The sequence below is a fragment of the Neopsephotus bourkii genome, unplaced genomic scaffold (assembly GCF_033783945.1).
Source record: "Neopsephotus bourkii isolate Nb327-2 ecotype Australia unplaced genomic scaffold, CSIRO-AGI_Nbou_v1 NB_1181, whole genome shotgun sequence".
Classification (NCBI taxonomy): Eukaryota; Metazoa; Chordata; class Aves; order Psittaciformes; family Psittacidae; genus Neopsephotus; species Neopsephotus bourkii.
In genome coordinates, this window is record NW_026901666.1 from 4,825,377 (window position 1) to 4,849,559 (window position 24,183).

At 40.0% G+C, this 24,183-nt stretch overlaps 1 protein-coding gene across 3 annotated transcripts; it reads right to left on the bottom strand.

Moving 5' to 3' along the window:
• Window positions 1-23,172, bottom strand: WDSUB1 (WD repeat, sterile alpha motif and U-box domain containing 1). Of its 3 annotated transcripts, none has more exons than XM_061363823.1 (11): window positions 22,996-23,172; window positions 17,716-18,137; window positions 16,584-16,768; window positions 14,768-14,860; window positions 13,887-13,980; window positions 11,705-11,738; window positions 10,252-10,292; window positions 10,058-10,164; window positions 8,916-9,095; window positions 3,415-3,555; window positions 1-251 (listed from the first exon to the last, which is right to left on the bottom strand). In XM_061363823.1, the coding sequence occupies exons 2-11, from the start codon at window positions 18,111-18,113 to the stop codon at window positions 88-90; spliced, it is 1,437 nt and encodes a 478-aa protein (XP_061219807.1). In that variant the 5' UTR covers window positions 18,114-18,137; window positions 22,996-23,172; the 3' UTR covers window positions 1-87. The 3 variants fall into 3 exon arrangements, with proteins under 3 accessions (XP_061219807.1, XP_061219809.1, XP_061219808.1); XM_061363825.1 differs by lacking the exon at window positions 22,996-23,172 and adding an exon at window positions 22,616-22,791; XM_061363824.1 differs by lacking the exon at window positions 22,996-23,172 and adding an exon at window positions 20,591-20,729.
• Window positions 23,173-24,183: the final 1,011 nt, after the last annotated feature.

The window sequence follows — 24,183 nt, forward strand, 5'->3', positions numbered from 1 at the left end:
CCCTCCAGTTGTTTCTGATGCAGTTTTTTTAGCTACATACAGTTTCATTTCAACTGATCTGAACAAGTGACTTAAGAACTTGGTGGTTTACACATGTTTCTGCTGAGTCTCCAGCCAGCGGCTGATTGCCATTTTTAGTGTCCTGTTTGGTGTAAGCATAGGAGAGGGGAGGGGAAGATTTGTCATGGGACTAGATCGTCTCTTACTGTTGATCCAGTGTTCTATTGCTTCCTTTTCATAGGAATAGCCATCTACAAAGAAACCATCATCAAAAGCTGGTATTACAGACTCTTGGGCACTGTCACGTGGCACAGATTTTCACTATTTAAATTTAAAAGGGGTGTAAGGGAATCAGTATTTCCAAACAGGAGAATTAAGATACAGAAATATTACATGGTTTGTGAAAGCTTTACGATAGCCCATATTTGCTTCAAATTACATAGTTAAATGTATTACAGTAAAACTTTATACAGCAGTATTAAGATCAACATCTGATTCACTTTTTAAATGACACTGCATTTGGCAACCTAACAAGTACAAGCTCTTTGAGAAACCACTGCAAATTTATCAGCCAGTTACAGCTCCATCAGCTCACGGACACCTCTAAAGCAGTGTATGTATGAGAGATTCTTGTAGCTGGGCCTGAACCTTCCTCCAAACAGCCAGGTCTGGCTGTGAGCATGGGGTGAGGGCAACAAGGACACACAAAATGTCAATTCCCTTTTCTGAATTGGAACACTGATGTTTTGGTGCTATGGTGATTTGGGCTGCCCTGGCATTTTGCCCCTCTATCTGTGGATAGCAGAGGCAAATCTGCCATCCACAATTGCTAAACTGGCCCTTTACCACCCAAGGGAGCGGCTCTGACAAGATCATGGAATTCAGTCATGCCCATGCATGTATTTGTGACTAAGGTAAGCAAGTGGTAAACGGGGTGCAGTTACATAAAGGCTTCCCATGTCCTTAGTTGTGGTTAAGGAAATTATAGACAGTACGCTTAAAGTTCATTACAAGGCTATAAAAATATCATCAGAGCTGTCTGCAAAGGGTCCTGTGCCTGTAGCCGTGCATGTGTAAGTGAGAAGCACTGGAATAGTGAGGTGAAGTAGCCAGAAGCCTGCACTGGCAGTCAGTGTTTGTAACACCAGGGCTTGCTCAGCTCCTCTGGAAAAAGTTCCTTTTGAAGAAAGAAAATCTGCTCTTTAGTTCTAAGTGATGCTGAAGCCACTACCCCAGACACTGTCAAGCCTCACCAAGCAGTTGAAAGTGATGTTCTCCCCCTGCCCCAGTATCTACAGAAATGTATCACCAGGTTTGTGTCTGCTAGTTAGGGACAAGGGGAGAGGAAAGAGAAAGGGAACTGAACAATTCCTGTACATGGAAGAGTTGGAAATAAAACCAGCCTCTGTTTAGAAAGAGTTCGTTAAGAGCGGGAGAGAAGGAAACACCCTGAAATAAACATAAAACTGTGCTTTACCAAAAATGCAGAAATGGCATATTGGTGTTGAAGTTACTGTATGCCTTGGGCTAATAAAACTGTTAGATTTTGGTAACAATTTAAACAAACATTTCCATTTTCCATTTAGCTGGAACTGAACTTCCTGAGTAACTTTCAAAAAGTAATTTTCACTTCAGGAACCCTTTATAGTAAACAAAAGACACTGAAAGCTGACCGTGAGTGCGAAGCACCAAGATATATCATGCATGTGTTTAGCCTTTTTACATTTAAACATTTCGTGATGTGAGGTGAAAGCTCACTAACATCCATCTAATGCATCTGTACTGCTCCTGCGCAGCAGGAGGAGTATGGAATGCACGGAATGCTGCTGCACACAGCTGGCCACCGAGCCCGAGCTGGGCACTCACTCAGCCCTCAGCACCTGCCCACTTTCAGGACTTCAGCCCTTCCAGCCACACGGAAGCAGCTGTTTGTTTGTTAGTAAAGAACAGCTACAGACAGGCTTGCACAGAAACACAAACCTGTGTCCTCCACCGGGCCACCAACACAGTGCCACACTCTTATTTCCTTCCCCTTTCCTGAATATGAGACACTTAACATGGGGAAAAAAATCTTTCTTACCTGAGTGGCAGAAACATGCATGTGGCATTCTACCTTTTTACTTACTTTCCTTAAATTTTACACAGCAGAGGCAAAGATATCTAACTTCCTCCAATGGCAATCTGCAAAACTGCCTGTGTTCATACTACAGGTGCTTCAGTTCTACAGTGCTGGGCCACTATTTACTTCTCAGTGAAGTAGCCAGATAGTGAATATCTGTATCTCGCTTGTCCTGCCACAAACCAACCCTTCTGCTGCAATTGCTAGCATTTCTGTTGTTATTCATCAACTTCCATCAAACCAGTGTGGCACTCCCAGCTATGCCCATCCTGGGTTCAGAAAAGCAGAGGAATCCCATGTCTAGAGATAGCAATCATATTGCTGACATGAATGCTGAATGCCAAGCAGGCACTATTTATTAGTTAGTAAATAACTAGAATTGATCAGACACTGAACATTTCACTTTAAAATGTCAACAGTTTCTCTTCAAAATGCCTATTTGATTTTCTAATATACACTAGAATAGTGTCTGGCAAAGATTTACAGCTTCTCAACAAACCTGTCCTGCTCTAAAACTATGTATCCTTATCTCAAAATTATATTTAATAAAAGATACTCAAGTCTCTCCTTTTTCTCAGTGCTACTGCTTAGGAGGCTCAATCACTGTTAATTGCAGTGCTTATCACTCCAGCAGTTAGCAAATGTTTTCATATCTTTAATGTTTTAAATCTCAAAAGTCTGGTCTGAAACCTCAAAACAGCCTGAAGTCAGCCACTGCTTACAGAGCATCAAAAACATGTACTGGTCTTCTGATGACCACTCCCCAAGGTCAGAGCTATACAACACTGCTTTTGCATACAGTGTTTGACTACAGAACATGTTCTGCTCCATGCATCTCTCAGCTCCAAGGTCCTGCTGAATTTAAATAAATCTCATTCTGTACAAACGTTGAAGTGCCATATACACAGTGTACTACAAGTAGTATGAGCCTGGTTTTCGCTTCTACACCCCCACCCCCATGTGCTCAATTCCACTTTGCGCTTACCAAGACAATTCTGAAACAGAATTCCAAGCCCAATCACAAAGGCTCATAGAAGATGGCATATTAAAAAAACCAACATTGTAGAACCTCCTCAGTCGAGCTGATATGGAGCACATTGCCTGGTACAGTGTTCTTCACCATATGAAAAATCTAATACAGCAAATGAAACATTTACCACAGGCGTCTTTTTGTTGCAACAGCTATTTAGAATAGTTTCTACAACTGCCAAGATAGTTATGCCCATTTTTTGTGTTCCCAGACCTATCTTTACCCTTACATAACTCATTCTCACCAACGTCATTTAAAGACATACCTGCTGCAATGACAGGATCCTTCATAAGCTCCCTTGTTATAGGACATAAGAACTCATCAGGGATTGTAATGGGAACAGAGACTGTTTTCATCCTCAGTTCTTCAATTTTCTGGAGGACTTTCCTGCACAGGCTTAGAGACTCTAGAAAGTTATTGGTACATGAAGTAGACAACACAGACATGTAAGGCAAAGAGCTCTTGAAATAACTGGCAGTCATGCTACAGGAGACCCCACTCCAACCCACCACCCTCACCTCATACAGGAAAGTCTGCAGACACCCCTGTCCACACTACAAACAGCTCAGCTACAGAAGGCCACTCCTGTTGGTTCAAGATAACTCTGTGCGCTAATGGAAACAAACAGCAAAGTGAATGCAAGTGAAACATCACGCAAAGATCTGGCTCCCAGGCAGAACTGCATTTTAGTGGACGCATAACAGAATCACACACACTGCTGTATATGCAAAGCTGAACTGCAGGTAAAACTGAGATGGGGCAGAAGGCAGCAGTATTTCTCCCTTGAAACTGGACTATATACAGAACAGTATGAAGGTATAGTAGTGCACAAGCAACACCCATAATCCCCTTCAAATAGAAGATAACCTACCACCAAACCACTGGTGTGAGGACTCATCACCGTCAGACCAGTTTTGCCCTGCAGCATGGCGCAGGGTCATATTTATGTCACAAAGCCCAAATCACACCTGGCTAATCCAGTGGCCTTCTATGACTCTGTTGGCAAGTAAGGGAAGAGCTACTGATAGCATCTACCCAGACTCCTGTAAGGCCTTTAGCACGGTACCACACAACAGCCTTTATTCTGAATTAGGTATTTCAATGGATTCACTGTTGGAAGGGTAAGGAAATTTGAGAAAAAAAGAGCTGTGCCCATGTTTGAGATAGCAGCTGGTTTTTCCAACCTAATCGTGAGTGGAAGAGGAAAAAAGAAATGTGACAGTGAGAAAAGCAATTTTATAGTTCTATAACTGTCACATTACGATTTTAACCTGTCAAGATTGGAAATGCATCCCAGGTACCAGCAATCTTCATCTTGCAGCAGCATAAAACATTCCTCCTTTTCAAAACTGTTTTATGCCAAAAAACCCTGCAGATGTGATGTGTCACAGCTTCCCATACTAGTTCCCACTCTGGTTAATTTTCCATCTTCAGTAGTAAAGACTTAATACAACAGTCTTCCAACCAACTGCTTTACTTTGCCTGCAGACTGCCAAGTGGGCTGGTCTTAACACATCAGTACTCCCAGCTTTACTGCAATCTACAGCAATTAATCAGCTGCCTCAAGCAGCGTGTGCAAAGGGATAAACTCAGTCACACTGATATGTAAGTCACTGCAATCAGCAAAGACAAAAGATGTCACAGAGTAAGAAAAGTCCATGCAAAAGAAAATAAATCAACCTGTGTTTCTTAGGAAGAATTATGAAATATGTAAACATAAAAACAATGTAGGGATTGAAATACAGTGCTGAAATACAATAAAAGTTCAGGCTTATTCTGAGGAAAAGTCTGCATGGCAGTTTTGTAAAAAGCTGTAAGATCAGTCTGGAATCAAGAAAAATAAGCATATAATCAAAGGAAAAAGCAGTAAAAATGGAACCAAATAATTCTGTAGTTATGACTGGATTTTGAGGGCACCTTCTGCAGTCTTCATCACATGGGAAACTTTCCTAAATTCCTCTCATGCAAACAGATTAAAGATTATTGCATCCCATTTGCAGCTCAGTTAACTACCTCCTGCTTAATTCTCTAGTCAGGGATTACAGAATTATCCATGACACATTATCTTTTGAAAACTAGTTATAAAAGAACGCTTAAAATAAGATTTTGTTGGTATAGGCAAAGCACATGCAATCTTCTGTTTAACTGATATAGAGCAATTCCCCTATAGTTTACTCCTACTTCAGAATACATGTAAGGCTTGGGAAATTACAAGTGATTCACATTCTGCTCCAAAATGTTGGTTTCAAGCTCATTCTCAGACACAGCATTTCTTCATAAAGCTGTGAAACAGGAAAGAACTTACTCATACTTTTTGTACGTACAGAGTAAAACCTTAAAACCAAAAGAGGGAGATAAAGCCCCCGCATTTTGATAGCACATTGCTGATGAAGAGAAGACAAATCAGCCTGATCAGGGACTTCAAAATTCAGTTTATGTGTACTTATCGTTGGCTTATGTTAGGGACACACTGCAGTAAGAGAGGAAGTGTTGAAGTGTCTTTAAGATAATCTGTCCCCTTTACATACCTAACCTAATTTAGTATAGAGTAACATGAAAAGAAATCTTCTCAATGTGCTGCACAGGAAGGGAAAGTATCTGGAATGCCTCCAACTTTGTTACTATTTGTGATATTACAGTACAAAATACTCTATGTCACTAACCCCTAAACTGAAGGTGTGGTTTTCCAAAAATCGGACCTGATCTCACCTCCTCCTCTCACTCTGCAAACACAATGAAGTCAAGAATCACCTTACATTAACACATGCAGTTAGCCTGATAGGAAAAAGACAGGCATGGAACAATGTACCTCCACCTTCTATTCTGAACTGGAAGAGCATACGTATTCCTTTTTTTCCTGATGCAGCTGCATCACAGAATTGCAGTGTGTCGCTGGGCCTGTTCAGAATTGGGAATCCTGAACTTCGTTGAATGTACACCAGCTTTTCAGCCAGAATGTATGTAACTGTCACTTTACTTTTGCTCAACATCTTCCAGAGTTTAATGCAGTGGTATTTATATTATATGACAACTAGGTTGGAAAGAAGCTAATTCCATTTGCATGGTAATGCAGCATTCTTTCAAAAAGCTGTCAAAAACAATCAAAGAAACTAACGAAATGTTATGTGAACCAGTTGCTGACTGATTTCTCTTAGATTAAATGGCTTCACAGGCATGAGGATACACGTGTTATTAAATGCAAATCAGAACTGGAGCAAAGACTAACATGACAAGAAATAAGGAGCTAGTAAAAGAAGAAAAAACTCTCCTATCATTCATGAAGTAAAATGGTCTAAAAAGAAACAAAACCCCCAAACAAAGAAACCTCCCTTTGCAAAGACTATAAAAAAAAATCAAGAGCTCTTTGGCAAGATCTTATGGAACTGGTAAATGCTGCATTTTTAGAGCAAAGAAAACAGGTTATCAAGGAGAGAAAGGACATGGTCATTCAAAATTTAGTTAAACTGCAATTTAAATAACACCAAAAAGCATGGAAGTTTCAGGCAGATAGTATTTTCCTGTCTATTTTGTAAATGTTTGAGCCATGGCAGATGGAGAGCAACTCTTCAACTCAAATGTATCAGGCTGTAATTTCTATTCTGCGCCAATATAGTTGTAGAATGATATGTAGAAGCAGAATCACAAGCATTTACCACTTCAGAACTGATTGATCTGAATGATTTGGTGCCTTTGGCCAGCATATTTCATTAGTTGTCTTTAAAAACACCTTTCATATAACCATTAATTAACCAACTCGAAGGAGGTGACTCTCCTTGTTTACTCCACTCTTGTGAGACCCCACCTGCAGTGCTGCATCCAGCTCTGGGGCCCCCAGCAGGAGAATGTGGAACTGTCGAAGGAAGTCCAGAGGAGGCCACGATGATGGTCTGGGGGCTGAAACACCTCTCCTATGGAGACAGACTGAGAGCTGGAGTTGTGCAGCCTGGAGAAGAGAAGGTTCTGGGGACAAGACCTTACAGCAGGCTTACAGTATCCTAAGGAACAGCTACAAGAAAGCTGGAGAGGGACTTTTTACAAGGGCATATAGTGACAGAACAGGGGAGAATGGCTTAAAGCTGAAAGAGGGAAGATTTAGATTAGATAGTAGGGAGTTGTTCTTCATTGTGGGGGTGGCGAGGCCCTGGCACAGGCTGCGCCCAGAGAAGCTGTGCCTGCCCCACCCCTGGCAGTGCTCAAGGCCAGGTTGGACAGGGATTTGAGCAACCTCGTCTAGTGGAAGATGTCCCTGCCCATGGCAGGGGGCTTGGAACTGGATTAGCTTTAAGGTCCTTTCCAACCCAACCCATTTTAGGATTCTACGAGAGTGGAACTCATTGCTTCACACTACATATATACTGGTTCATATTTGTGAAGTAGCTTATGTTTATTAAGACAGTAAGTAATTTCAGTGAGAACTTGCAGCTGCCTGATACTTGTGAAAATCCAACTCTTTATCCTATAATCTTATGATGGGTGTTAATGCACCTACTGAAGAAAAGCATGGCAAAAGACCAAAAGCCTGAGAACACAGACTGAGCAGTGAGCATTTTACTTGGTAATAGGAAAGAATATACTGAAGCTACTTCAGCTCACATGTAGAATCAATCCTCACTGCATCAGTTTATAGCAAATGGAAGAGTCATAAAGAAACAGCTTCCCATAATCAGCCCATATTCTAGATGTGCTCTGCCTAAGCCACATCCGTCCTTTGCATCTTATAGCCTGCCTCACGATGAGCTCCCACAACTCAGATTTTATTTTCTTATTTGAGGTTGAATTGCTCTTGATAGCATCATTACAAATCTATCAGGCAACACATGTTTTTGTTGATTTTTTTCCCCCATAGAGCATGCTATATTCAGCAGCTCAGTTCTCATCACTGGTCACATTGCATTCAATTCTCAAATGACCTTCTAGTCAGCATTATTTGATTAGCCCCAGCTGGTGACTGCTGCAACACAGTTTAAGTTGCTCTAATGTTAAAGCAAATGCTTGCAGAAACTGATAAAGTCAAGTGCCTTTTGTGGATGACAATGCCTGAAAGACTCCCAGCATGTCTGTTGATTTCTAGAATTCAACAAAGCTAGCAGATGCACAGCAATCCTATGATCTGATACAGACCAGTACCACATACACACACACAAAGCAAAAAAAGGAACAGCGCGGTTTTCCTACAATGAAGAATACTGACTTCTAAAAATAAAATTGTGCTTTTTAAAAGGTTTCTTAACTTATTCAGCCTTTTGCTATACTTGATCTCACTCTGGAAAACATACCAGCACCTAATTTATGTCTAAACCTACCAGTCAAAATGAATGGAGAACTAACATTCACGAAGTTCCAGTGTAGTTCACCATCTTTAAATGTCTTATTTCAGAATTACCTCTGTGTAATCACTCATAATACAGCACTTCCTTGTGACTCATTTTAAAAAGTAATGACAGTTTTGCAATAAAGTGACAGGACAATGTACTAAGTAGGACACCTAAGGCTTTATAATGTGACTAAGCCAGACAAGCTTTGCTCAATGCTTACTAAATGTCAGCATCGAATGCTTCATCTCCAAAAGAAGTAAAACTTAAAACACATCTCGTGTTCTTCCATTATGGTAACAGAACACTTCAGAATTTCACTGCTAAATTCTAGGTAGCTGACCACATGGTATTATAGACATGGCACTTCCACAAACTGACAGGAAAACCAACATTTCAAACATTTCACACACATACTAATGATTTAAAACTATTTTCATTCCTGTACTCTTACCAATTTTTAATTCATTCATCAGGCTTTCTTTGGTAAGATTCAGTAGTTCCTTGCCATCAATGTTATTCATTTTGAAAAGCCCAACAAAGTCTGTTAAGTCTTGTGCACAAAGCCAGGCCGAAACATCATCCTCTGACCAGTCCTCAACAGCCACCTTAGATGCATTTTCTACAGTATTTCCTTTGGAAAGGAAAGATAAGGTAGTTAAACACCCCCCCCCCCCAGACACCACCATTCCACGGCCCCCCAAAAAACAAGAATGAAAAAAAAAACCCAGTTCTAGGAACAACGACAGTAATGAACACTGTTTTTCAAGTGTTCTCAGTACTATACATTCCTAAAGGTAATGCCTTTAGACAACTATGTCAGGGAGAAACATTAATTTGGGTTTGTCTTTTACCTATCCATATTCAAAATTTAGAGGAATTTAGTTTCTCAGATGCCCACACTTCCACCAAATTTGAATTGAACTAGAAGACAAAAGCATCAGCAGACACTGAAACCAACTTTCACACCTCTTTAGAAAAGCAGACCAAAGTCCACACTTCCTCCTGTGCTTTGAACAAAGGTCTAGGTACCCTTTTCTACATACTTTAGGTGCCGATATATTTGTAACATTCATTATCCTGGTATTTTCACCTGTAACAACTGGTAAGCGGTATTTCTTTTTGACAGTTATGCTTGCAATTAGTGTATTTTCCCTTTAACTCATTGTCAATGATACTTGTCCAAAAAATCTTTCAGCACTCTGGAAATAATGTTCATCTCTTAAATGCTGTCCAAAGAGTAAGAAATGGTGAATATCAGACAAGAAGATACTGCAGATTACTCAAATACTCTAGTATATCTTTTCTAAAAATAGTAACAATAAACTCCCACATTAAAAAAAAAAAACGCACACAAAAAGCACACAAAAAAACCCCCAACCAAAAATAGAAAAAAAAACCCCAAAAGATAAATGAGATAATACCTCTGTAGGACATTGGTAAGACCAATTCAGAGAAAGATACATAATGTGCACACAATCCTGAGATTACACATTAACTGGGTGTGAGAAAAGATGGGGTTTTTGCATCTTCAGAAGGCAGTCACCAATATCATGCTTTAAATTTAAGGAACTGATTACAAGTACTTACACTAACCTGCACAGGGTTGCTTGAGGTCAAACTGCCATATGTTCACAGTTTTATCCATTGAACCTGTGGCAAGTAAGAGACTATGTGGCGCAAAAGCACAAGTTGTAACATATCTACAAATAAAAATAAATGTGTAAAAACTCACAAGGAAAGAATCTAATTTATTAACAGTAAAACAGAATAATCATATGAATTCTTACCTGGTATGCTGAGACAAAGTATGAAGGGTATTGCCGGTACTCTGTAAAAGAACATTTGTGATTTTAAATCTTGAAGAATAAAAAGAATCTTTATTAATTTGTACATTTTCTTTCAAAATAAGGAATAGTACTGCTTCTTGGAAGATAACAGAAGTTGCCTTCAGAGAAGCTGCACAACCTTGCCAAGGCTATGAGCAGCATCATCCAAAATGCAATTTCAATCTCCTGCTTGAACCCCCCATGCAATTCCTGGGAGCACTGCTATCCTTTAACAATCAGCCAACACGAGACTTCCAGCATACCAATGCCAGAAGTACCAACTGAATTATTTCCATCCATACTGGCTGGCTGCTCATGTGGATGAAAACATTTTTTCTACAAATCTAGGATTAGAAATGACCAAAAGTGAAGAGGTAACTAAAATTCAAATAGACTTCATGCTACAATCTTTCAGTTGGGCCAGTCATAAATCACCCCTGCGCTTCACCTATTTGTCCACTAGATGCTACTAAACCCCAAATTTCCGAATCCAGCTTTACTTATGATTGGAAAGAAGTTCCTTCTTACGAAAAGATGCTTGGAAAGACGACTGGAAACGTGAAAATGACTGGAAAGGTGAAGAGCAAAGTTATTCTGAAACACTAATTGATTGGTCAGCATTCCAGTTTTCTGCACCATCCATCATGGGGAAGATGCCCTATTTTAGACTGAAATCTCTCCTCCCAGCAATGTTCATTGGGACTGTACCAAATTAGCGATTTGGATGAAAAACTTTAACTATAATTGAAAAATTTCATCAGTACACCAGTATGTGCAGAGCAAGCTGGAGAGCTTAAAATTTGTTCATCCTCTGTTTTCAGCAAAATTATTTTTATTTTTAATACCAAAGTATTTAAGTACTAAGTACTTAAAGTACCAAAGGTAAATATCACCTAGAGGTGACTCATGAAGTACGTAATAAGTGTATTATAGAAAATGCCTAAACAATATGCTTTAAAGACATGGTATTTAACATAATTTTTTTCTTGATTTCTTTATTGTTTATGTGCACTTTATATATAATCAACTAAAGATTTATATGACCACCTTTCCTGATTTTATGTCCAAAGCTACAGTCCTTCTTGCTTTGGAAGCTAAGATAAAGTTAGGATCACAAAAAAACCTACTTCAACATGAAGGTAACATTTAAGTATGGAATCCAGTAGCCACAGAGAAATCAAAAAACAAACCCCTCAAAGAACTATAAATAAAAAGTGAGAAAGACTGATCAATTCTCAAGAGGCATTTTTCCTCAAACTCCTTTCCTACACCCCTCAAATGCACAGTAAATATTTTGGGTCTGTATAGTTTCTAGTCTTTAGTATTTCTTTATGCTGATAAGACACTGAAGAAGCAGTGCTAACAATTTAAAGACAAGAATCCAGTGAATGATCTTGCAGTATGCTATACTTACAGTTTCATATATTATGACACACTTGTCCACAGACCTTAAAAAAACCAGAACAAACCAACACAGTGACATTACAATGATGCAGAGAGGAAAAAGGAAACAATTTTTAAGTAAGAGGAGGAAGAAAAAACTTTTTCCACAAACAAAATAAGAGCAAACAGATTCCTTAACTCCCCTTTATGGAAAGCTTGGATCTCCAAATCCTCTCCACCCGTGCCCACCTTAGAACACCACCACTGATGAACTGTACCTCCATCATCATGTAAAAACCAGTAAATATGAGAGCTCTGCACTTCCATGAGAATTTCAGATGTAGAGGATTTGCACAGTACTTGCAAACTGACCCCCACTCCACTGCTCCCCTGTCTGTACCATAGCTACTTGTATCTTTGCAAGCAGTATCTGTAAAGCAGATGCACAGAATCTGGCTATCCACGACCTGCTCTCAGCACTTCTAATTATTTTTGAAATCTCTTCACTTGCAAAGCAAGTTAGAGTAAGCAATGCGGTGCAATACATAAAGTAGTGCAATGCAATCAAAACATGAAAGATTTCATTAAATATAAATTGCATAGTTATTCACCATGACAGCAGTGTTTCCTGAAAGACTTTATGGATAAGACATTTCACTTATGACAATATAAGCAAGAACGATAATCCATCTAATGCAAAATAAAATAACTCTAGATCATAAACATTCTCAATGACCTTTAAATTCTGGGAAATATTCCCTTGAAAAGAATGCAAAAGCAAAACATCAAAGCAAGCTGTTGTTTCTGGGGTTTTAAGCTTATTTGCTGGTTACTGCAGTCTTTCCTTTTTCCTTTGCAACATGAGTTCTTTTCATTTCAGTTTAGAAAGTCTTAGTTAAAAACTTGAGTTGAATCAGGTTTTGGTTATTTCCAGTTGCCATTTAGACAGTTTAGAAGCGATTAAGCACTTTTCATGAGAAATGCAGAATAAAAGTATACAGTCATTAATATTCATAAAATCATAAATTATTATACCTACCCGATTTATAATTTCCTCTTTCAATCTCTCAATCCCTGAGGAAAGCCAGTAATAATAAGCTGCCAGTTTATCTTTGTGCTGGTGATCCCCAACAACTATTTGAGCTGACAGTCCCATTATTTTTCCACAAAACTTATGATCCAGTTTTCTGATCTCTGTTCTCCCTCATATAAGACCACACTGGAAGACCATGCCAAAAGCCTTGCTAAACCTAAGGTATAAAATGCATGCTGCTCTCCCCTTGTTCACATAACCAGCTTTCTCACCACAGTAGGCACTCACACTGGTCAGCCTGTTTGATGTGTTCAAGTCCTGCTGCTTTGCCCACATACAATGTGCTGGGAAACAGGATTTGTTCCATAACCTTCCCAGAGGCTGGAGTTAGGCTGGCTGGCCTGTAGATTGCCGGATCCGCTACCTTGCCCTTACTGGAAGTGTGACATTTGGATCTTTCCACTCATCAGGAATCTTCCCATCACTCCTACCCACTGGGTCTTTCAAACATAATAGAGTGACCTCCCAATGACACTGGCAACTGCCCTATCACCCTCTAACAAAAGACTAGTAGTAATATTAGTCTCTAACTGATCAATCATGGTTAATTTGGGTCTTAACCATTATTCTGTACAGGGCCGACATCTAAACCACAGGTCTACAGTTACCTCAATCATGTATTTTTTACAGAAAAAAAAGGCTTATGTTGCCATACTATTGATGTGGATCAGTGAAGAAATATTTAATTTCAAGCAAATCCATCAAAGACAAAACTCTCCAGGTATTTAACTTTCTAAAAAGTTCATGAAAGTATGTGAGAAGGAAATCCTAAATGGTGTCCCAAAGAGATGGTAAGACTGCAATGTAGATTTGTATTTTAAATATATGCTAGAGTATCCATGCGAAAGGCCACATAAATGCCCCAAAACCATTCCTGGTTTTATATCATTACAATATTCAAGAGAACAGAGCTTTCAACACCCTAGATTTCAAACTCAACCACTCACAAGACACAGACCAACTGAGAAAACACTTCAATAATTCTGGAGGTTACAAAACCATTTCTTAATTACTGGAAATATATTTTGAAATGTCCAACTCTGTTCTGTTTTACACTACTGAAGCATGAACCTGGACAGTCATCTGCATGAAATTTAAACAAGTAAAAGATACTGCTTACCCTGAAACTAGCATCTGCCCATCATGAGAAAACGCACAAGCCAGAACTGGGGCAGAATGTCCATTCAATGTGCATTTATATTTTAATTCAACACCTAAAAACACAAAAAGTAAATTATTGCATATGGACACATTTGAAAAGGTGTAAGGGAAGCTGCTTTTAAAAGCATGAAGCTGCAAACACCTGACTTTGTGACATACTGCCTACAGAAAAGGGGATAAAAGATCAGAGAGACAACTTAATTGTAACATCTCTGACTTCCTCACTTTGTAGTCTTACCATGTCTTATCAGTGGCTTGGAGAATTAAATGTGTACACATATATTCATCCTTACAGTTTTATATATGAAACAGATTATTAAAAAATACGCACTCAAGATGGTTTTGGCCATCTGCCTCGTCTCTATGTATCTGTCACACATCTACACTGCAGTTTCAGCAGGAGCCAACACTGTTTTCATTTCTCCAGCTCTTGTTCAAGAGCCAAAATGTACTAAGAGATGAAAGGAAACCTCTCCCTGGCTTGAGAGATTAAGAGGTTTCAACCTACCAACCTGCTCAAAGGTCACGGCAGAAATGTTACTGGTTCTCAAAAGACAAAAATGCTAATTAAAACCAAATATTTATCACAACATTAAGCTTGAGAGAATTAGATTTTTTTTTTTAAACCTTTACTTTTGCAATTATTGATAAATAGATCACTAAATAAAATCTAAAAGGCCAAATGTCACAAACTGACGCATGCCTTAGCTGCTCTCCTGCTAAACAATTAAAATACAACTTTAACTTGTGCTTAGTTTGGCTGCAAATCCAATGTTGGAATATTAAAAATATATTAAAAATATATAAAAAAACCCGAACCATACAAATTAGTATACACACCTAGGAAATCTGCAAACAAAATAAGCCAGAGTTTGATCTGATTATCTTGACCACATGAAGCCATCTGAAAGTATCTGAATCCGTGTTCACCATCTGATAAAATTCAAATATATTAATGGGAATCAGAAGCACTGAAAATAAGAGTGTATCAGTAAACTGTATCAGCATTCTTATACTGGAATTTGGTAATTTCCTTAATCTCACTACTACTTTTAAGAAGTGTTAATTAAAAGAATTGCAGAAGATCTCAAACCATTTAAAAGTAAGAAATAGGTGTCACTGTTACACTGTTTCCTGAACAAGTACATAAGGACCAGAACTGGGCTGATGGCAAATGCTGAATTTATCTACCAAGTGCACCAATATAGTCTTTTAACCTAAATTACATTCAGTAGTTCCCAAACTTAATCACATATGCATGTACAAAATTTGAGAACATCTGACAGGATACTTTCTAATTTTAGATGTTCAACTTTTCATTTTTATAAATTAAGTCATGTTGCAGTCCAGCCTACCACTCAAGGAACACTGAAGGAATTAAAGATGAAATACAACAGCAATAGCTTTTCCCTCCCTATTCAGGGAGGGAATGAATATTTCTGAATTATCATCTTCTACTCTAAATGCATTGTTTCAGCCCATTACCAATTATTTCTTTTATTCTTAAGTCCTGCATCAATTCAAATCTGCTCTTCCACTCCATGGAGCTGGCACAGAAGCCTGACACAAGTCACTGTAAAAATACTTCAGTGGCATTACCTCTGCCAGTACCAAGTCTTAAACAGCAAAACACAAAAATGAAAACTATTGAATTCTAGTAACATATGTCTTAAATAAAATCAGGAATGACCATAAGTCACCTAAAAAATCCCCACACCACAGTGTAGGAAATACTCGCTTTCTTGCCTATTTCTCTCTATCTTGGCAGAAGGTTGAAAACTTGGTAATGTATTTTTTAAACCAAGAGGATAATCTCAATAGGAAAGGGTGCACTGGAAATTACACTCTGATGTGGTTCAGCTTCAACATGTTTCTTTGCCCTCAGATGCAGGTCTTAGTTCATGATGGATTTTTTCCAGCAGTATTTCCACCAAGAAAGATCTAGAGATGTCATTTACAGATTATACCCATTTCTATTGTGACTGATTATTTCACTGCTGTCCCTACACCTTTCTTGGTGTATCTTGCTTATCACAGCTGTGAAGACGCACATAATGACAAAACTGACATGGAACTTCTACAGATCAGCTAAATCAGCTGTAGGATATTTGAACAGTACCACATCTTAGTGGGATACACTAGATTCTGTGCTTGCTGCTCCCCTAAATTCCTCCGAGAAAGTCAGGTGAAGGAAAAGTCTCCTATATTCACATCCCACAGCTCAAGCATTTGCTGAATAGATTTACAGTTCTCTGCACTGCTTTAACCCAGCCCTGCACCCTGGGGAACCAAAGTCTGAAAGAGTAAAATGGGAATGGTAATCAAGCACTGCATCTTCTAACACCCTCATTAGCCCTGGGAGATAGGCTTCACTTATAGACACTGCCCAAACACCTTCCAGAACCCTGACAGGATAATTTGCTACTGAAAGCTGCCAGGAGCATGCTGATCACCTTGTTTATTGACCTACTACATTCCTTGTCATCAACCTGACCACAACTTTTACTTAAGAATATTCTGAATATTCTAAAACATCAGCTCTACCTAATGCCGTTTCTATGTTGAGCACTGATCACAAAAAGAGTATGAAAACAAAAGCTAGAGAGAAATTGATTTTTTTTTCCATATTCCTTCCCTAAAGAGTCAATTAACTAACCCAAAACTGGCTGTGAAGAAATATCACAGCAGGTAACTCCAAGATCATGTGCTTTTTCATTACACAGGCATCTCATTTTGTCATCCCAAGTTGTTAAATCACCACACGATGATCCAGTGACAAAGAAATTTCCATTAGGAGAAAACGCACAGGCCACCAAAGAACCATCTTTAACATTCCCAGATCTGAAAAGCAAGAGCACACGGATTGTGAATTTAGAGTAAGTATTGTTCTGAAGAAGTGATCTCTAAAATGCAGTCTGATACAGTAAGCCAAACTGTTTTGAGTTTTGCAGTTTGGAACACAGCAACAGAAGGGAGAGGAACTCACAACTGTAGAAAGCGATGCAAAATAAGCAAATAAGCACACTGCAGAAACGAGGACCACCTTTTTGACTGCAGGAGGAAAAATGTGAGATGGCCCCCCAGGGCAGTAATTTTAACCAAAACCAAAGAAATGTGGCTTTCCGAAATGGAGACTCCCTCATCCTGAGCAAAACATCCTACGAATTTTCTCAAATTATTAACTTCTTACCTAACTTCAAAGAGATGTTGTGTAATCGCTGCCCTAAAATCTAAGTAATGTCTTGCCTAAGTATAGATTACAACTGACCTGAAGATTTTACTGAAATACAGAGATGTAGAAGATGACTTTGAAGATCACCCTAAGGTTCATACCTTTCAACTGTGCAGTATCACTAAAAATGCTCATCTGCTTTGTTTCAAATATTTATTGGAAACCAACGTGAAATGTTAATTAAAAATCACTGTGTATAACGCAATACAAAGGCACACAGCACAGCCAGGCTGCACTGACTAACTGTATATTACATATTACAGTTGACAAAATACATGCAGTATGCAATGCATCCTCATTTCTTGTTGAACCAAGAAAAACACTTCCATGAACCTAAAAAAAAAAAAATAATAAAAAAAATAAAAAAAATCAGAGAGACTCAACACAGCTCCCTCTCCTATTGATAATCTTTTGGTCTTCCAAATCTTATTCCTTATTTCTTCGTGATATCAATCAGTGGTGTGAGTTGCAAGCCTGTACACAGAGCATAATACTACATAAATTACATATTCTTGTCATCGCAAACAATGCTGTCAAAAAAATATTTGGCACTCACCTGTAGAGTTTCAATGACTGCACATTCCAAAGAACTACACTCCCATCTGCTGCCCCCGACACCAGACAGGTGGAGTCGGGAGAAAATCGGCAGACTCTAACAGGACTCCTGCTGGGCTGCTCCAGCACTGCCAGCATCCGACCATCCCGAGTGTCCCAAATCACGGTAGTGCCATCAGTTGAACATGAAGCTAAAATGTGTCCTGATGGAGAGAAGCAGCAGCAGTGGACAGCATACGTATGTCCTTTTAAAGGCGAGTACGGAAGCTCAGTAAAGTTGCTTAAAGAATATACACGAATTGTTTTGTCCAAGGAACAAGTAGCCAAGCACGATGATGAGAAGGCACAGTAGTTGATATCATCACTATGATCTGCTAAAGTGTGTATTAATGTTGCCATTTTATTTACTTTCAACAAAAATACCTGGAAAAAAGTTTAACAGTTAGACTTAGTTCTCTTATTTCAGCAGGGAAACATGCTACCTTAAGAAAACACATTCTCCAGGAAAAAAACCCCAAACACAAATTCATTTGCAGAGGCAGACTTTTGAGACGAGGGGGGACACAAAATCACAAAATGGAATATATAAACCTTTAGAATTAGTTTTAAGTAATGTTAATTTTGATGGCTTTGTAACAGTAGCAATAGAAAATTACTGAGGTGCATGATACATGGATAAAAAAATAAGAGTACAGCTAGAGAACATACTGAGAATTCTTGTACAAGATAAATCGTTACAGTTGACATAGTTTTTTATGAAAAACAGTCTAGAAGAACAGGATGCAAGGAGAAACAGGATGTAAGGAGTATCTGGAAATGGCAGGTGTCCAGGATGGGCTGCGGTTAAACTAACTGATTAGGAGGACAAGAGGATTATTATGTCTGTGGTCCTAACCAATGAATTAAGCTGGTAGAAGCATCTACTGCGTGTGCTTCAAAGGCTGCCAGAAGTGATGAAGACTGCTGGAAGAAGTAAACGACCCTCAGAGACCACCACCACAATTTTATACACATGAGGGGAACTTTCTGGAAAATAATGTAATCCATATGTAGCCTCATGAATATGTATGCATGCCCAGGGACTATATAAGGATGGCTTGTGTAGCAATATGGGAACACACGTTAGGAGCAGCTATCCTGTGTATCCCGGCATTGCAATGAAGAATACCTGCTTGTCAACTTGAAAACTTTGTTGGCAAGTTTGTTCCTGGAGTTTCCTCCGAATCACTTTCCATCTAAGCATTATTTTACCTTCAACTTAAGTCAGAGATTCATCACAGCAATGACATGAGGGGTTTACAGTTTGGTTAGAACAACATTTTGTGGTGCAACATGCAAGATAACGTAGGGGCTACTTGATCTTTGAGTAACAGCAAAACAAGTTATTCTGATTATTTTATTTGCACAAAGAATTTCACTGTTTAGATTTGTTTATATTTGCATCTGTAATAGAGAACAGTAGAATAAATGGACACTGTAGAAAACAATCAAAGCATTAATTAAGGTTGCACCAGGAATCTTAGGATCCTAAAATGGTTTGAGTTCACAGGACCTTTACAGATCATCTAGTCCAACCTCCTTACCATTGGCAGGGACATTTTCGACTAGATCAGGTTGCTTAAAGCCCCATCCAACACTTCTAGATATGGGGCATACATAGCTTCTCTGTTCCAGTGTTCACAATCTTAAGACTTAAAAAACATTGTCTCTTGCCCTGTCACCACAGGCCCTGGTAAAGTCTCTCTCCATCTTTCTTCTGATCTGCCTTTATATATTAAAAGGCTGCAATCAGCCTTTCTCCAGAGGCTTCTATTCTCCAGACTGAACATGGACAATGCTCTCATCCTTTCTTTGCAGAAGAAGTGGTCCAGCCCTCTAGATCACTACTGTGGTCTTCTCTGGACCCACTATAACAGATCCGTGACTTTTTGTACTGGGGCTCCCACATCTGGATGCAGTGCTTCACCCACGGTCAGACGAGAGCTGAGTAGAGGGGCAGAATCACCTTCCTCAACCTGTCAGCCACACTTCTTTGGATGCAGCCCAGAATATGACTGGATTTCTCAGCTGCAAGCACACATTGTCAGGTCATACCTAAATTTTCATCTACCGATATTCTCTGTCATCTGCCACCTTGCTAAGGGTGCCCTCACTACCACTGGCAATGGCACTGATGAAGATACTAAACAGTACTGGTCAATGTACGGACCCTTGAGGGACACCCCTTGTTACTGGTTTCCATTTGGACATTAAGCCATTGACTGCAACCCTTTGGACATGGCCAGCCAGTCAACTCCTTACTTTTCTAACAGTGCATCCATCAAACCCATCTCTGATTTAGAGACAAGGATGTTGTATGGTGCCTTATTAAAGGCCTTACAAAAATCCAGGTAGACATTGCTAAGTTCTTCCCTTATCCACTGATGCAGTTACTCCATCTTAGAAGGTCACTACCTTATTATACCAATTATTAGAAATATACCAATTACTAGATTATTAAAGCAATACATTTTTATTAAATATGATCTAAATTTAAAAAGCCTGATAAGTTTCCCTACTGATCTAGGCTGAAAGTTATGAGGTGTCTCTGTATTTGCTTGCAAACCATTCTTCTCTAACTGAAAGATCTATTTCCAAGCCATCCACATCAACAAAATGTGAAGTGTGGAATTAGCAGAAACATGTCACATCATACCTAGAAACCTAAGCCCATTAAACAGACTGCTAAATACCCAGCTAGGAGGAGGCCACAAACATGTGCTACAAATGAAACACAAATTACAGACAATTTCACTTCATCTTTGCTTCAAAAGACTAAGAGCTATTTTGAACTAATAGCTATGGGAAGCAAGAAAGAACAATGAATAGAAGCTAACCTAAGGTATAGTCTCAGGATATGACAGCTACTGATTTGCTGGAAAAGAGCCGCTGCACCTTCCTTTCTATTATCTTCCCTGTTCTTGTGAAAACAAGTTACTATATGTATCGCAACCAGCTATACTTCTTCCTGGAGAGATCTGGTTAGGTAACTGTGTGACCCCTGTCAGAGGGAGGAAGAGATAATTTATTTTCTCATCCCTGCAACATCCAAATATTAAAAAGAACATTTAGATCCTCTCTCAGCAATGCTGTGCCTCTGCATATATAGCAGCCAGTGCAAGAAAGGCAGGCTTTGGAGCACTCAGTGTAAGGGTCAGGAGTAGGAGTGCCTCACTGGAAGTCAGAGGGGTGGTTTAGTGGTAAGTGACAGAGCCACAGTTGCTTTACTAGAACTTGAAAAGACACTGCTTTTGGTCCCTCCTAATCACCTACACCTTCTCTTTTTTCTTGGTGGTAATAAGTGAAAAAGAAAGCAAGCAATATTAATTCTTATGCATAGGGAGAAGAATGATCCAGAAACAGACAGAAAGCAGCAGGACAGAGACACATACAGAGATGGGAATCTAAACTACTGATTGGGGGCAGGGGGGAACAGAGCTGATCAGAGTACTGCAGAAGATTACAAACATTATGACAGAAAACATCAATTGACAGCTGGAGAAAATTTCAGTTGGGTGTGCGCACAGTGCTTTCCTTGTACTGCCGAGAAGCAATGTCATTTTTATCTTTGCTCTTCTTTAACATTTCTGTGCTACAGGGCACAGAAGATGCAACCAGGATACGGCCCCACTGTTTTTTGAGTGTAGTACAGAAAAAAGGTAAGTCTTGTACTAACAAACTTACAAGCCACCTAAAAAGAAGCAAATGAAGGTAACAAAAATAGAGTAACTGAGCACAAAATCAAGGGGTGCCTGTTCAGAATATTTTACAGGAAAATGCAAACATTAGGAGAGTCCTACAAAAGCAAACAAAGATAATGTTCACTATTTATTTGCTTTAATTCATTATGAGAAATGTCTTCAGTTAGCCACTGCTCTAGCAGAAATCATTTGGAAATCAATTAGACTCAAGAACAATGCATAGGCTATACCAAGAATATAGAAAAAACACTTCTCACACTTCTGTATGAACACTTTTAGCAACTATACTATACTACACTTATACGTACTCACTTCCCACTTACAACTCAAAAGAAGTACACTTGCATGTCATCACAGGCTCCCAAAAAAGTAATCAGGAAGCAGTACCAAAAAGCTTCCTGGAAATTGTTCTAATCAGGAGCTTGCTGAAGTACATCCAAATGAATTACACCTCACAGTTTCATACACTCCTTTTAAAAACATTGCACGAAGAACACTTGTTAGAGCACAGCTGAGCAAACAATTGTATATATTCTTTAGAATAAAACTGATGTCCAGGAAAGCCCTTAAAAGGTACATTCCAACCAGTTCCTCCCTACACTGATCAGTCAAGCTTCCTGAAAATAAGGAAGTACACACCCTGCAACTCCTGAAAGTTGGTTATGCTGAACAAACACAGTAATACTATTTATACTGAGTTAACTTACCTAAAACAGCAGGCTATGATTTAAGTGCTTTATTGTGAGCAATAATTTCAGAGTAAAGATGCAACTGTAAACAGGTATGTTTTGATATATATACACACACATCTGGGTTTAGATATGAACATATACATACACGTCCATATACATGTGGACACATAAATATGCATATGTATAAATGCATACATACATACACACATACGTGTTTATATACACACATAGACACAAAGGTACCTGTAAGTGCAAAGTAACTGTTCCCTTACAGGCGGGTGGCAGCGCCTGGCAGCTTACAGCATGCCAGTTAAGAGATCACATCTTTGACTACTATTTTAGCTTCAGGATTCTCCCAGTTTTATAACTTTCTCTTTAAAACCATTAAACAGATTAAGCAATGCCAACAACATCTGCAGAAGGAAAACTAACATACCTTAACTATAACAAACAGAAGAGTCAGACAAACCCTGACATCTGGAAAGGTGAGGCCGAAAAGGCACCTTAACCTCGTTGTTACGAGATTTTCCCTGCAGAAAAGCAAACCTAGGAATGTGAGATTTCAGGTCTCTATCGTTTAAACTAGCTGAGGGAGCAAAGAGACCCTGGCACATTTGCCACCAGAGGGATGTTCACGACTACAGCATTACTTTCTCCAGCGATTACAACATTCTGCTAACCCATGGGCCATCAGCAGTTATTCACAAAAAAAAAAACCAAAACAACCAAACAAAAAAAAGCTACAGCAACGTTACTGACAGCCCTTTTTCTGTCACCGCCACATACACCCTACCACCACCTAACGCCACTCCACCGGAGGCGCAGCCCGGAAATAGGCGGGTTCCTCACCCCGGACTCTCACGGCGGGCTTCAGGCACACGCTCGGGAGGGCCCTGTCTCAGCTGCGCGGACGGCCACGGCGGCCCTTCCGCAGAGGCAGCGTCAGCGTCAGAACCCGCCCAGGTTGAGGGGACACTGGACCGCTGCCTCTCAGGCCGCCGTTCTCAGACCTGCCTCGAGTTCCCCTTTGAGGCCAATCCTCGCAGGACCCCTCTCCGGCCGCCCCCGAACTCTCCCGCGCACAGCCACGCCACAGCCCAGCGCTGTTGCGCACGCGCAGCACCCTCCTCAGCCATCTGTCCCACCCCCTCCCACTCAGTGTAGTGCGGCCCGAGCTGCTGTCCCTGCCCTGGGCTGCACCATGGCTCGAGGGCCGGAGGGGGAGAAAGAGTTGTCGCGTTACCCGACTCCTCACTGCCTCCGCCATTGCCCGCATAGGAGCAGCCTCGGCGCGGATGCTGCTTTTATGTCACAGAGCCCACAGCTGTCGTCCAAACCTTTTCCAGCTTCGGTGGCCTAGATCCACGTAACATCTGCAGCCATTTTATCTGTTGAGATGCATTACACTGCTGTATGACACAGGCCTCTTCGCAGGTGCCAGTACGTTGATGAAGGCTGAGGAGGAGGGAATGGGGGGCGCAGCAGGAAGGCAGCTGGTGAGGATGGCCTCGGTGCAGTTAAGCTCCGGGCTACTGCTGCATCTTCAGAGCTGAACAACTTTGCACCGTGCCACTCACTGGAGGGCCACAGGCTTCCAAGCAGGAGTGATGGCTGGTTTTAGCAAGGCTGCAGGACTCCATTCAGAACTGGTGGGACAGAAGGCCATCCATGCTCCCCACAGCTGCCATCGGTGCACCTGCACAGCCTTCTGTTCCAGAGCGCAAGGCCAGGGCTGGCCTCCTGCTTGCTGCTCCAACCAGTGAATGAAGATTGAGAATGTGAATGAACATGTGTAGTTCCTTGCTATTAACTGCTTAATTAAAGGGGTTTCACATACAGCTTCCCCAACCCCAGCATACATGATGAAGTTCACATCACTGCCATTTTCACATCCAGATACATCTATAGCAACTCATGCAAAATAAATGGTTTATCATGATACCTACATTTCTTGAGGGAAATGAAGTCACTTCCTCGGCGTCACTCTTTGCCCAAAAAACATTCCCTTCAAGTAAATGCTCTACCTTCCATGTTGGA